The sequence below is a fragment of the Ammospiza caudacuta genome, chromosome 4, assembly GCF_027887145.1.
Source record: "Ammospiza caudacuta isolate bAmmCau1 chromosome 4, bAmmCau1.pri, whole genome shotgun sequence".
NCBI classification, from domain to species: domain Eukaryota; kingdom Metazoa; phylum Chordata; class Aves; order Passeriformes; family Passerellidae; genus Ammospiza; species Ammospiza caudacuta.
This window is the reverse complement of record NC_080596.1, coordinates 25,913,995-25,927,647: the sequence shown is the minus strand read 5'-3', so window position 1 is coordinate 25,927,647 and position 13,653 is coordinate 25,913,995. Positions and strand designations below refer to the sequence as shown.

Sequence of the window (13,653 nt, the reverse complement as noted above, 5' to 3'; positions counted from 1 at the left end):
TCTCATTGTTTTTCAGTGCCATCATGATTTTATTGAGTTGAATTGTCTGGATTCTTCTGTGTCAGTGTATTTTTTCTGATCTTTCAGGGGTCAGTACAGAGTCATATACATGACTCCAGAGTTTTGCTCAGGGAACTTAGAGTTACTTCAGGACCTTGACCGAACTGTTGGTAAGTTGAAGGTAAGATTGTGGGTGAGTTGCCAGGCAGCTTAAATTGATCATTATGTTTAAGCCTTTCTGGTAATTGGAGACTTTTCACCCATTTCTTGGTGAGAGTAGTGACACCATTCATTCCCATTCATCACACAAGATGAAAAAAAAATCATATGAGTTTGTCTGAGACCATCAGGCTTTGTGTTACAATCCAGGAAATACAACAAATGACATCTGGAATTCTTACTGGTGACTGATTGAGAAGCAGTGAGTGGGAAAAGCTCCTGTTGGAGCTAACTTGAGATTTTGAGCCGTATGAGGGATGTTGGATGAATGGAGCTTAGATTGTGGTGGGGGGGAGACTGTAAAAGCTCCTGGGCCTTTTTTATGAGAAAGACCCTAAAGATGGTGCAACAGAAAGCATTCTAGGAATAAAACCCAGGCCCTGCTGGTGGTTTCAGGAAAGCTGGAGCTTGCTGTGGTTTTGTGTCCTCCAGGTATCACCCTCATAGCTGTGGATGAAGCTCACTGCATCTCTGAGTGGGGCCACGACTTCAGGAGCTCCTTCAGAAGTTTAAGCTTGTTAAAGAAGACTCTGCCCTGGGTGAGGTTTGGCTGAGTTGGGTTTCTGATGCAAGAAGAGAGTTTTGGGTAGTAGTTTGGAAATACCACCCTTTTCATGTTGTGCTCTGGGTGTACTGACCATGCTGGTTGAGAATTGGAGCATCCCTTTCAGTGACTGGGCTTTGTAGGTTCTCCCAGTGTTTAAACAAAGGGTGTTCTAAACTTGGACTACCAAAACTTAAGAAGTTAAAATTGCTTTGAATTCCTATGCTGAGGAAGATGATGTCCCTAAGCCCCTGGTTTCATATTGGAGGATTTTATTTTACCTGACCAAGTGGCTGGTAGGAGCATGCCACTGATTTCTGGACACTCCTCAAGCACTTACTGCATAAGCTCAGAAATTTAGACCTGAATTTAACATGCTTTTATTGTCAGTGTCATTCTATATTCCCTAAATTTAGCTAATCACAGCAGTGAAATACTGGGGTCTTGTGGAAGATGCATTCAGAATAAAACTTGGCATTTCAACTGTTGTGTTCCTGTCTGCTCTCTCAAAAGCTTCAGTCGAAAATGTTCAAGAAGCTCAGTATTAACTATATTTTTTCAAATGACTGAATCTATCCAATGATAAACACATTAAAGTGCCTGTTTAGGTTCTGAATTAGTAGACTCTTGAGGTTTTTGTTGTAGAAAATGCTCAGTGAGAGGTCATGAATGTTATTGTACATCTCTTTGCAGATCCCCATTATTGCATTGACTGCAACTGCGAGTCCCTCGATCAGAGAGGACATAGTGAAATGCCTGGACCTGAGGAATCCCCAGGTCACCTGCACCAGCTTTGACAGACCTAACCTGTACCTGGAGGTTGGAGAGCAAAGTGGAGACATCTGTAGGGATTTGAAGCAGTTTCTGACTAGGAAAGGAAGGTAAGAATTTAAGCCTGGTTTTGATCCCTCAGGTATGGTTTTTTTTTTACAGGCAGGTGGCATTTTTTTGTTGTGTCTTTACATGATGTTGTTGTTGATACTTTCAGCAGTTCTGTGTATGAGTTTGAAGGCCCCACTATTATCTACTGCCCTACAAGAAAGGCCACTGAGCAGGTGGTGTGTGCACTGAAAAAACTCAATGTGACCTGTGGTACCTACCATGCTGGGATGGGGAACAAGCAGAGGAGGGACACTCACCACCAGTTCATGAGGGATGAAATTCAGGTATGGAGGAAATAAGTCTCTTGAGTCCTGTTTAGAACTGCAGAGTTTTTGGTGGAAGAAAATTTTGGAATATCAACCTGTGTTAGCCATGTCCTCTCTCTTCAGTTCTGGGTGAAGAAATTGCTGGTCTGTGCTGTCAGGAACAAGATTCCAGGCTTATCTTTTGGATTTCTGTAGTAATTCCCTTAAAGATATGTGGTATTGAGGGAAAATGGTGATAGCTGGAACAGGAGCACAGCTTCTATGAGCTGCTTTTTTCCTGGGCAGCAGAGATATCCTGGGACTCCTTGTGTTCCTTTTCATGACCTGTTTTGTGCCTGTTGAGAACAGCTTCTTGAAAACACTCCTGCATTTGCCAAAGGACATCATCCCTCTCATGGTTACAATCCTATGGCTGTGCCCTGGCCAGAGGGTGTGGGCATGAAGCTGGTGTAGTTCAGGCTGGATTTTGATGAAGATTCCCAAGCGTGTGTGAAGTAAGCCAGGCCTGTTTTTTTGGCACGTGGCTGCTGTTTTGCAGTGCGTTGTGGCTACGGTGGCCTTTGGGATGGGCATCAACAAGGCCGACATCCGGCTGGTGATCCACTACGGCGCCCCCAAGGAGATGGAGTCCTACTACCAGGAGATGGGCAGGGCAGGGCGTGACGGCCTCCCTGCTGCCTGCCACGTCCTCTGGGCTGCCACTGACCTGGCCTCCAACAGGTACAGCCCTGCCCTCCCTCCTCAGGCCCTTTGGCCACGGCTCACTACACTTCAGTAGCCTGTTGTGTTTGTGGGGTGCCCCGACAAAGAAAGGAATGATGGATCTGACTGTGTTCTCAGAAGGCTAATTCATTATTTTATGGTACTCATATTGAAGAATGCTATGCTAAAGTATACTAAAGAATACAGAGAAGATACAGACAGAAGGCAGCTTGACCCTGATTGGCCAATAAGTCAAATCATATGAAACCAGTGAAATAATCTCCAGACACATTCCACATGTGAGTACAACACAGGAGAAGCAAATGAGATAAGAACTTGTTTTCCTTTTTCTCTGAGACTTCTCAGCTTCCCAGGAGAAAATCCTGGGCAAAGGCATTTTTCAGAAAATATGGCTGTGACAGTAGCCCATGGGCTTGGAAGAACCTCTGTGTCTCTCTGCTGTTCTGTCCTCTTTGGGATTATGTTGGGAAGAATATGAATGAAGTGCTCTCCTGAGTATCCCCCATGGTGCAGAAGCAGGCAGGCAGCTTGGGTCTGGTTTTAGCAGGATACTTTTTCTAGGCCATCCTGGTGAATTGGAGGGTTTTGTCCGGCATGTTTCATTTTTGATGTGTTAATAGTGGTCAGCATTTAGGGCTGTACATCTTTTGCTCCTGTCTCAGGCGCCTCCTGGGTGAGATCCGTGATGAGGGGTTCCGGCTGTACAAGCTGAAGATGTTGGCCAAGATGGAGAAGTATCTGGTGTCCAATGGCTGCAGGAGGAAGTGAGTGCTGGCAGCTATTTAGTGCTGTGTCACTGCAGGCAGCTTTGCTAAGAGCTGCTGGGGCTCAGGCACAGCTGGGGGCTGTAGCCAGAAGGCAGCTCAGGCTCACAATGTGTTCCACAAGCACAGAACATTCTATTCTGTATTAATAAGCAGTATCAAAAGTACATCCTTCAGCACATTTATGCATTTCCTTGTTTGCTTTTTTTAAAAAAATACTTTCTTTAGAGGAATCAGGGCTAAATAATTGGTTCCCCAGTGAATTAATTAATGATGCTGATTTTGACTCCATTTTCTGCAATAAATTTTATGTGTAAATTCTTGGTCTTTTATTGAATTCTTTTTGTTCCCTTGGGTAGAATCATCCTGTCTCATTTTGAAGACAGAAGACTCCGGAAGGTTTCCTCTGGCATCATGGGCACAGAAGAATGCTGTGATAATTGCAGGTCCAGGTAAGCTTTCTTCCCTCAAGGCTGATCCTAGAGGTTATGTTCTCTCAGCCTGACTTAAAGGCAAATTATCTAAAAGAATTGACTCTCACACATCTGATCTGGCAGCTGCTCAGCCTCAGGTTTATTTTTGGGCATCTCCCTAACCTTTTCCAGTGAGTCAAGCAAACTATGATAAGCTCCAAGTGAGGCTGTGGGAAAGCCTGGAAGCAGACCAGGATCGCAGTTCCTAAAAGGGGATTAGACCACCACTCAGTGAAAAACACTTCTATTCATCAGTTTAAGGCCTGTTAGGTGATTAATCCCAAAGGACAACACTTGCAAATGGTGTGTGGTACCAGGTGTCTAAGGCTAAATTGCCCCAGTGTCCGGGGAGCTGTTCTCCTGTGCTGACATGTGCTCTTTTAACCTTGCTAATAATCTCATGGATGTGCTGAGGGGGACTCAGGAGGCTGATAGTCAGGGAGGCGTGAGCAGAAACACATTTGTCACCTCCTTCTGTAGTTACAATAAAGCTTTCCCTGAAGTTACAGTGAAGCATTCCTTGCTCTGGCTCTTAGCTTGATGCTTTCTGATCCCAGGTGAGGTGTTAGGCTGTGCTGCTTTCTGGAGAAGTGTTACCAGTTTAGCTACTGAATTTCTGTATGTCAAGGAGTAGGACAGCTTTGCCTGGCCTCTACTACAGCTAAGTTAAAGAATTTAAAAGATCATAATTGCCCTCTTTGCAGTCACCTTGCAGTGCTACTAAAGAGCCAGATTGTGAATTTGTATTGCAGAACTGAAATCACTTGTAGTAGGTAATGCTTGTTTTTTCTCCTTAGAAGTGGTTTGTGCCAATAATGTTTCAGTGTGTTCTTTCAGGCAGTAAGAAAGAGCAACCCCACTAAAGGGCTATGTCTTTCTTTACTCCTGGTTTTGTTTTTCCTATTTACAAACCTTACCTAGCTTTTAGTGGGGTTGCTCTTTACTCCTGGTTTTGTTTTTCCTTTATGTTCTTAAAGAAACAGGAAAAAGCTTTAAAGTGTAGTTAAAGAAATGTTGGCCATGCCTAAACCAATGCAAATATTTTGATATTGAATTCCAAAAATTCAATATTAACTTCCTGTTGGGTTGGGCAGGTGTCTGAGAAGTTACATGAATAGAAATAGAAATGTGTCTTGAAGTTACACTGATGCAAATCATTAAATGTGTTTAGATGTATAGAACATGGACTGACATTAGAGACTAGGTACAAGTAATCACTTGTTATTTCATTTAATTATTTCTTTAATCACTGGGTTGACAGCATTTGGAGCAAGGGAGAGGGGACTTGGTTTGTTTGTGTTAAGCCTGGCTTTTTTTGTGCCTTGCAGTGGCTCCTGCCTTGCAGTCCCCAGTGACTTTGAGGGTGGATTGCAGGACTTTGGGAAGCAAGCACACCAGCTGCTGTCTGCAGTGTGCGCCTTGGATGAGAAGTTTGGGACCAGAATGCCAATTCTGCTTCTTCGAGGGTCTGTAAGTGATGGGGCAACTCCTTGTGTGTGTTCTGAGGGGAGGGGCTGTGACAGCCTCATTTAATTTATCCTCTTAATTGATCTGTTTATCAGTACATGGATATCCATGCATGTCCATGTGTGTGTACCATTTTTCTTGGAGAGATGGAGGTTTGTGTAGAGAGGTAGTCTTGACTTTGGGAAGCTGCTCAGTTCCACTCCCCATGCAGCAAGCAAGGGGATTGTCCTCTAATTTTTTGTGAAAATGCATAATTTTGATTATCTTGAAAGGAACAGCCTTTTCAGAATTCAGGATAAACATTTGGCTCAATTAGTTGGCTTATGTTTAAATAAAACAAAGAATGGCTACCATTGTATCTTAGTGTTGCTGTCTGACTTTGAGTACTGAAGTAGTGTACCAGAATAAGTATAAACTAACTTCCATACACCTTTAATTTTAATTGTTTTGAAATGCTAAGCAAGAAAGTCACTGGAAATAAATTAGAAAAAGAACAAAATATTTTTTATGCTTACAAACTGAGGAGGTTAGGGTGAGTTATGTTCCTTGTTTAACCTTTTATTGCAGTTAAGCTGCTGGTTGTCACACAAGTGCATCTAGGGAAAAATGAACTTGCCACAGCCTTGGCAGGAAGTAGACTAGGAGTGGAATAGCTCAGAGGAGGCTCCTCACATGCTGGGCTTTTGGTTTACTGGTTGTGTTTGAAGTTTCCCTGTGCAAGGAGTGCCCAAATGTGACAGGATCTTTCCAACCTTGCAGTGCTCGCAGCGCTTGCCGGAGCGGTACCGCAGGCACCCTCTCTTTGGCTGTGGGAAAGAGTGGCCAGAGAACTGGTGGAAACTGCTCTGCCAGCAGCTCATCATGGAAGGCTTCCTCAAAGAGGTTTCAGCCCAGAACAACAAGTTTGCAACCATTTGTGTGCTCACCCAGAAGGTACTTGTGGTAGTGAAAGGACCCACTGAGAGCTCCTCCTGAGTAACCCACAGCTAAGCAGTGTGGTTTGTTTCCTACAGGGTAGGAATTGGCTGTCCAAGGATGGATCTGCCCCAAATCCAAGTCTTTTGTTACAGTCCAGTGAAGACCTGAATCTGCAGAGACCTTCTGCCAGGTAATTGCAGCACATGTGTTCTCTTGAATCAGATCTGTCTCTGAACCCTGCTTTTGGAGAGGGCAGGGTTGAACAGGAGGAGGTTTTGAGATCCTCAGTGTTCTGGTTTTTTTGCACTGAATAACAATTCTAATAATTAATCAATAACTTGATTTGCCAAATGCATCCTTGTACTGACTGGAAATCAGTTTATTTAGCAGAATGTTGTTTTTTGTTCACTGTACAATGGAGTTAAGATGTAATTAATTGCATTACAGCAGCAGGCGTTCGCCTCTGCTCGCCAAGCAGCGCTCCCCTGGCACAAAAGGAACAGCACAGTCACCAGGCAAGCAGGTCTGTACCAGTACAACCCTCCTGCTGTGTCATCCATCCCTGCCCATGTTATAAAAAATCCAACCCAGCTTAGTCCACGTTAATTTTTATCAACAGCAAACTCAGTGAAAAGATGGTAAATCAGCATTTGTCTTGTTCTCATTTTTTTATAGGTATCTCTATATGAGATGTTCTCCTGTTACAGAAAAGGTCAAACTCCTCCAAGAAACGCTAACATGGTTAACAGGTACAGTATTTGGAATTAAACCAGCTTTACCTAGTTTTGACAGTGTGAGTGGGGATACTGCTTGTTGGGGGATCATTAAAATGAGCACTTTCCTGTGTGAGGGGCGTGGAAATGTTTAATGCATTAAAAAAAGACAAGTGCCTAAAACTTGCTGCACACTGCATTATTACATTTCAAAATATATTGTATTTACAAGATTTCACAGTTAACATCAGGGAGCATGGAGGGCTCTGCCTTTCCACACTGGTCTGGAGAAGACTGAGACCAACTTGAGGCTCCCTCAGGTCAAAAGAAATCAAATAACCTCTTGCAAATGCAGACCAAGTAATTTGTTTTCCTGGCTCATGTGCTGCTTCGGATTAAATGCACCTTGTGTTTCTAAGTGGATCCCCCCTTCAGGCTGTATGAGTTAGGTGAATAGTTGCCACTGCAGCCATGTGAAGACAGATTATTTTAGGGACAGTTAAAATCTGTAAAACCAAGCTATTTTGCACTGTGCTTAGGGAAGGAATCTCTTAGTCCAACTTGTGTGCTGGCAGATGTTGCAGTGTAGTCCTGGCAGTCCAGTCAAGGGTTCATGTCCCTGAGCTCATGGACTCAGTGGGAGTCTGGATACTGCTGGTTGTACCCCAGCCAGCCCTGAGTGCAGAGCTGGCAACATAAATTGGGCCTTTATTCAAGTGATCTAAAGCAAGGCTTGCTTCATGCTTGATTTATTTTTTTTTGGTAGTGTTTCAGGGTGCTCACCACTGAAATCTCCTTTGAAGCCCCAACAACCAAGTGCTTCATCCAGAGAAAAAGAGCTTGAGGTAAGCTCTGCTGGGACTGGGAGGATATCTCTGAATTGCAGTCAGCCTGCAAACCACAGTTGTTCTGTGTTTGGGCAGAACAAAATTACTTAAAATTAACTTAAAGCCACAAAATTACTTCAAATTACTGGGTTGTTTTAAACAGAACTACCAGAATAGGACTGAAATACACAAAGAGGGGTTAATGGATGGTGGGGTTTTTGTGTATTATTGAGAAGATCAGGGAGGGGATAACTTCTGTTCTTGTAACAATTGTACTTGCAAGTGATGTAGAGCTGCTTCCTGAGAATTTGGCTCCTTCCTTCCCAGACTGCTCTATATGGCAAGCTGCTGACTGCTAGACAGAAGGCAGCTAATGAGAAGGAAATTCCTCCAGCTGTCTTGGCAACCAATAAGATCCTGGTGGAGATGGCCCGGATAAGGTAAAGCCAGCATGCAGACGTGTTGTACAAACTGGGGAGCTTGCAAGCCAAGCCACAAATCCCTTTGCTGCTTCTCTTGGGGGAATGGAGGCATCTGAAGTGCCTCCTCCAGCTACCAAAAGGCAGCAATATTTTGGGATTGCCTTATGTTGTTGCATTCTTCATCCTAAATCAGGCCTACGAGCATCGAGAACCTGAAGAAAATTGATGGTGTGTCTGAAGCCAAGTCCACCATGTTGATGCCTCTCCTGGCTGAGATTAAGGACTTCTGCCAAGCAAATGGTTTGCAGGTATGATGAAATCAAGTGTCTTCTCCTTGGCAGGAACCTTAAGGATGGAGTTTGCTCTGCAGCTATTGGACAACTCCATGGAGGTGTCTTTCTGTTTCACAAAAAAAAAAAGCTTCATCTAGCAATAGGAATCAAAAGCATGTCTAGTTTTGTAGTTCTTTTCAGGAGGTCTGTTTTGAGAAAATTGAGCTCAAATTGAGAAGTGTCCCAGGCAGACTGAATGCCACAGTTTGTTCTGGTGAAATAGTTTCATATGGAATGAGGAATACCTATGATGTGTTGGCCTGGGCACTTTATTCTGGCTGGTTTTCTTTTCCAAGTTCCTTGGATGATGCTGTGCTGGTTTTAGTAAGATGGGAACATGCGGATGTCCATCTGGATTCCCTCCTTGCTTTAGTGTTCCCTCCCTTTACTTTTAAGAACATGGAGTTGGAGTCAAAATCAACCTCCAGAGAGATGAATGGTTCTGTTAGGGTTACTTTGTCAGATAACTTCAGATAATGGGAGGGTGATCAGTGGGTTGCCAGTGGGATAAAATTAATTTAATTCTGCTTTATCTCACTCAGACCGACACATTCCACGCCACTGAATCCAAGGTTCAGAAAGAAGCATCTCCCTGGAAACGTGCTAGAGCCCTTTCTCCCTCAGAGGAGGTCACATATATCTTGTTCCAGGAGAAAAATTACTCTCTGGTAAGCTCTGGGCTGTGGAGGCTTTTGCTTTGCTGAAAACTGGTAGCAGAGAGGCTTTGTCTAGAAGAGGGGGATGTGCAACTTTTCTTAAATCCTCTGCATGGTGCTGGATAGGTTGCTTTAAACCTCTGAGGCAGTGTTTTTCCTGGGAAGTGGCAGATGCTCTTACTTATCTCTGAAGTGGTGGTATGGAAAACTGAGGTGCTATACAGTGAAGTTTTAATTCCAGAGGAAGCAACTTGAGTTGCTTTGGCTTTTACTTTGCCTGTCCCAAGAGTATGGGGCAGATGGTCCCAGAGTTAAAAATGTACCTAAAGATGAATTAACAAGAAATAGTTGTACAGTTATTAATGGGCAGCTTGATGTGCTGTATCCACCAATCCTGCTGAAATGCACAGTGTGTGTATTCTTTGTGGAGAAATGAGTAGAAAGTTGAAGTGTGCTTTTTTGAAGAGTACCAGATTCCAGTTGGAGACCTGTCCTTAAGAAAATAAAGTTTGGGTCAATCAAGTTCAAGATGCTTTGCTTCAAGGCAAATGCTTTAGGAGGAGAATTCATCCAATGTGTGAAAATGAGGGGGGAATTTGTTGTGGTGTTTGTGGGCCCCTGAGAAGTCAGGTGCACCACAGCTCCCTCATCTCAGCTAAGTTCAAGGTGAAGTGTTGCACTTAAGCTGTGAGGTTTTGAGGGAGAAATGCACTTGACAAGCTGGGTAAGAAATGAGATAGGTATTAGGAATAAAGCAGTGTTTTGGGGAGCTTTGTTGCGCTACCATGTGCTGGTGACTCTGGATTGTTTTTTGGGACTGACACCTGAGCCCTGTGCATGCCCTGTGCCTTTGTTTCACCAGAGGGCCATAAGTGAGAGCAGATCTCTGCCCCTGGCAGTGGTTGGCACCCACCTGTCCCAGGCGCTGGCTGCAGGCCGCACGGTGAGTGTAGAGCGTGCGGGTCTGACCCCCGACGTGCAGAGCCTCATCAGGGACATCATCTGCAGCCCTCCCATCCTCTCAGGTGAGCATCACTGACCTAACCTGCAGCTGCTGCTCCCAGCTACACCCCCCAGCAGTCCTGGAAGGCTGGGGCAGACTGCTTTCCTTTCAGGTTCAGTTGTAAAGTAACTTCATCATGATCCATAACAATGGGGCTGACTTTTACAAGTCATTTGACTCAGTTGTGTGTAGGTTCTTGAGACATCCCTCTTAAATCTGTGTTTACTGAAATGTTTTTGGGGAAAAAACTGACAAAGTATTGCTGTAAGTACTGGCATCCTCAGAAAACACAGTGGGAATTTATCACATGATCTCACAAGTCAAACCCATGCATTTTCACCTTCTTACGTTTTCTATGCCTTAATCCATTACGTGCTTTAATGAGGTGCAACAAACGTATTGTACAATATAAGAAAACTGAGCTTAAAGAATTAACGTTATATTTCTATTTTTTCCAAGACACTACCAAACTTCAAGAAATTAGAAAACGTACTCCTGCCAATATTGAGCTGTATCTGATCAAGATGATGATTGTACTACTGGAGAAAGAGAATAGAAATAAATCTCAGGATGGTGTGGGCTTCAAAAGAAGGTTGGTGTGGCCTGAAGGGCAGCAGGAAAAAACAGGAGCAGATCAAGCAAGAAGGCAAGGTGCATTGTGGAATAAAACACAGGTTAGTAAAAGAAGGTTGTAAAAGTGTTTTTCTGTAAAATCATGTTTTCTGTGTAGGAACAGACTAACAGAATGGTTTTGGTGTTTCCAGCATCTTCCCAATCCATCTCTCCATCAGTTTTGAACAGAACTGCCTCTTCCTCAGAGGAATGCTCAGAGCAGAAACTGAGGATTCTCTTGGGATAAGTGTTGACCTAGGAAGAAGTCAGAGCTGTGCAGCTTAGCAGTGATTTATTACACAAATTGCAAGTTCTTCCCAGTATGAAAATTGGGATGCGCATGTTCCTTCATAGCAGCCAAATCCAGCTTGTGCCCTGGCTTTTTTTCTGTGCACTGGGATGTGGGCAAAGAAGTTCTCCTACTAGGCAGGAAGGTTAAGAGGATGAAAAAGCCAGAGGCAATTCCAGCCAGGAATTGGGTCCTTAGATTACTTGAAACTGCTGGGCACAGCCTGATAACAAGTGTCACCTGGAGGACCAATGTTGGAAAACAAGGAGCTCTTTGTTGCTGTTTGAGAAAATCCAGAGTAGTCTCAGCCCTTTGACCCCATGTCCGAGTTCAGCACCTGGTACAAAGGACACCCTGCACTGAGTGGCATCTGGTGGCAATAGCAAAAAGAAACAGCATATTCCAAATCCTGCTACCTGTGCTGGGATTTTGTGTCTGCTCCTTACAGGGCTTGGGGCTGATTTCTTAAACACTGGCTCAAACAATTTTTCAAGCCACTGCCATTTTGCCAAATTGATTTTTCTTGCTTCCCTGAGTGTTGTTTTGTTTCTACAATATCTGTGTCACAGCCTTTTTTCCCTGCAGTTGACCTCCTGACAGTGCAACTGCCTGAGCTCTTGTCACACTTTTCTGTGCTCCTGGAGCTAATAGTGGAATGACATGCTATTAGTAATCAAATTAATGTAATCCAAAGGAACAGACTGCAAATCCAAAAGCTAATCCAGTCTTTATTTACTTCTCCTTCAGAAAATATGCTGAATATCTAATTCTTCTCTGTATTAAGCAATTCTAAATCTCTTTATGGGTGTTCTTGGGTTTGAATGGCCTGACACTGCTGCTGCTTTTACAGGGGAGTGGATCAATCCAGCAGCCAGGGAAGGAGCAGGGAAAACCCATCTGCATGTGGTGCCTTCAGCTTGGGTAAACAGCTGTTGTCACCCTAATAAAGCATGTGGTAAAACTGCCATTAGTGAGGGTTTTGGTAACACAGGGATGTGTGGCTGATGCAAAAATGTCAGTGTGACTGCTGCTTCCTATGGCCAGCAGGATGGTGTAAAAAACATGAGCTTATATCTCTGTGCCCACTGTGCTGTTTGTAACTGACACTTTAGCTGTGAAAACACATTTCAAAATACAACACTTGGGAGGCATAAGTAAATATTTCAAGTTTTCAGAGCCATAGGGATGGAGCAAGTGGTTTTTTCCACTTAAAAAAAAAGCCAAGTACAATTTTGCTGTGTTTGAAATGCACTAACTTCACTTGCTCAGATTTTGTTATGGTGAAATGAATAAGCAATAGGTGGTGCCCTCACTAAGCAGAGGTGCCGGCACGCTGTTGATGAGGGACTGTGACCCAGGTAACCCTGTGCTTCCTTTTGTTCCCTGGAAGGCTGCAGGGAGTGTGGATGGCAGCCAGGCAGTGAGCAGGGGAGCAGCAGACCCCTCAAAGCCCACCACCGTGGCATCCTCCCACCAGCCTGCCCTCCATCCTGAGCAAAAGGAGCAGCTCTTGGCAGACTCTCAGCCCAAGGTGAGAAGGCAGGAGCACAGCCCAGACCTGTTGATGAGGGTGGGAACCTTCAACAACCCAATTCTCAGCTTCTGTTTGGCTCCCAGACTGTCTAAAACCCTGGCCTGGCTTGCCAGCCCTTTCCTCTCATTGACACCCCTGAGGCAGTGGTGCCATGTTGTTTTTGTTGTCCTTGCTGTGTCCAGATATCCCCCATGGACAGCAATAGACTGCTACAAGAAACTTTTCCTCCAGTACATTTTGTCAGCTCTCTCGTGGCAGATGCTTCCAACATTTTAAGAGGACAATTGTTTCCTTTATTTCCCTTTGAAGTACAGGGTACTGTGAGGCTGTGCCCATCACATTAAGGGTTTTTCCCCTGGTGTCTATAGGAACACAAGCTGTATGAGCAGATATTAAGAGTTCTTATTTAAAAGGGAGCTCCTGTCCCTGACCAGCACCACTTGTTGAACCTTCGTTTCGGTTTGAAGCTGGATATTGCTGTGAGTGCATATCTTTGTCAGCCTTGATTCTCGGAGTTTAGCTCTTGAATAAGGTGTTGGGTTTAACTGCTGCATGTTCATGAACAGTTTGGTCAGTTTGTGGCTCCAGCTGAGCATGAATTAGAGCAGTAGAGCTGTGCCAGTGGGGCAGGCTGTGGCTGTGTGTGTCCTTCTACATTTGTGCCTTTGTTTCCTTCCAGAGCTTGCATCCCCCTGCTAAGAGGAGGGTGCCAGAATGGTTTGGAACCTCGGCAGCACCACCTGGAGCTGTAACCCAGACCAAGAAATGCAAAACGGAAACCAAGAAAGGGATTTTCAGTTGAATGTGGAAATCAAGATGATCTGTTTTTAACTTGTTTTTCCCATGACTGCAAGCATTATCTGCACAGACTGTTGCTTCACAGGGGCTTTAATTGCCCCTGCTCTGCATTATTCCTGCTGCTGCCTCCTCTCTTGCTCAAGCAGCACTTTTGAGACTTTTTTCACTGTGTGAAACGGGATGTTAATAAAAGGATTTGAATAAATAACCG

General features: G+C 44.2%; 1 protein-coding gene across 1 annotated transcript in view; it reads left to right on the top strand.

Moving 5' to 3' along the window:
- WRN (WRN RecQ like helicase) overlaps nt 1-13,650 on the top strand; it is a 28,511-nt gene extending 14,861 nt beyond the window's left edge. Inside the window, exons 16-35 of the mRNA XM_058803266.1 lie at nt 88-170; nt 652-758; nt 1,457-1,644; nt 1,752-1,929; nt 2,450-2,631; nt 3,297-3,398; nt 3,758-3,850; nt 5,200-5,341; nt 6,098-6,271; nt 6,352-6,446; nt 6,704-6,779; nt 6,932-7,005; nt 7,736-7,814; nt 8,124-8,236; nt 8,412-8,526; nt 9,093-9,218; nt 10,069-10,231; nt 10,669-10,883; nt 12,501-12,641; nt 13,324-13,650. Coding sequence (XP_058659249.1) covers nt 88-170; nt 652-758; nt 1,457-1,644; nt 1,752-1,929; nt 2,450-2,631; nt 3,297-3,398; nt 3,758-3,850; nt 5,200-5,341; nt 6,098-6,271; nt 6,352-6,446; nt 6,704-6,779; nt 6,932-7,005; nt 7,736-7,814; nt 8,124-8,236; nt 8,412-8,526; nt 9,093-9,218; nt 10,069-10,231; nt 10,669-10,883; nt 12,501-12,641; nt 13,324-13,446 — 2,569 coding nt within the window. The 3' untranslated portion in view covers nt 13,447-13,650. The remainder of the gene's footprint in view (nt 1-87; nt 171-651; nt 759-1,456; nt 1,645-1,751; nt 1,930-2,449; nt 2,632-3,296; nt 3,399-3,757; nt 3,851-5,199; nt 5,342-6,097; nt 6,272-6,351; nt 6,447-6,703; nt 6,780-6,931; nt 7,006-7,735; nt 7,815-8,123; nt 8,237-8,411; nt 8,527-9,092; nt 9,219-10,068; nt 10,232-10,668; nt 10,884-12,500; nt 12,642-13,323) is intronic.
- The last annotated feature ends 3 nt before the right edge of the window (nt 13,651-13,653 follow it).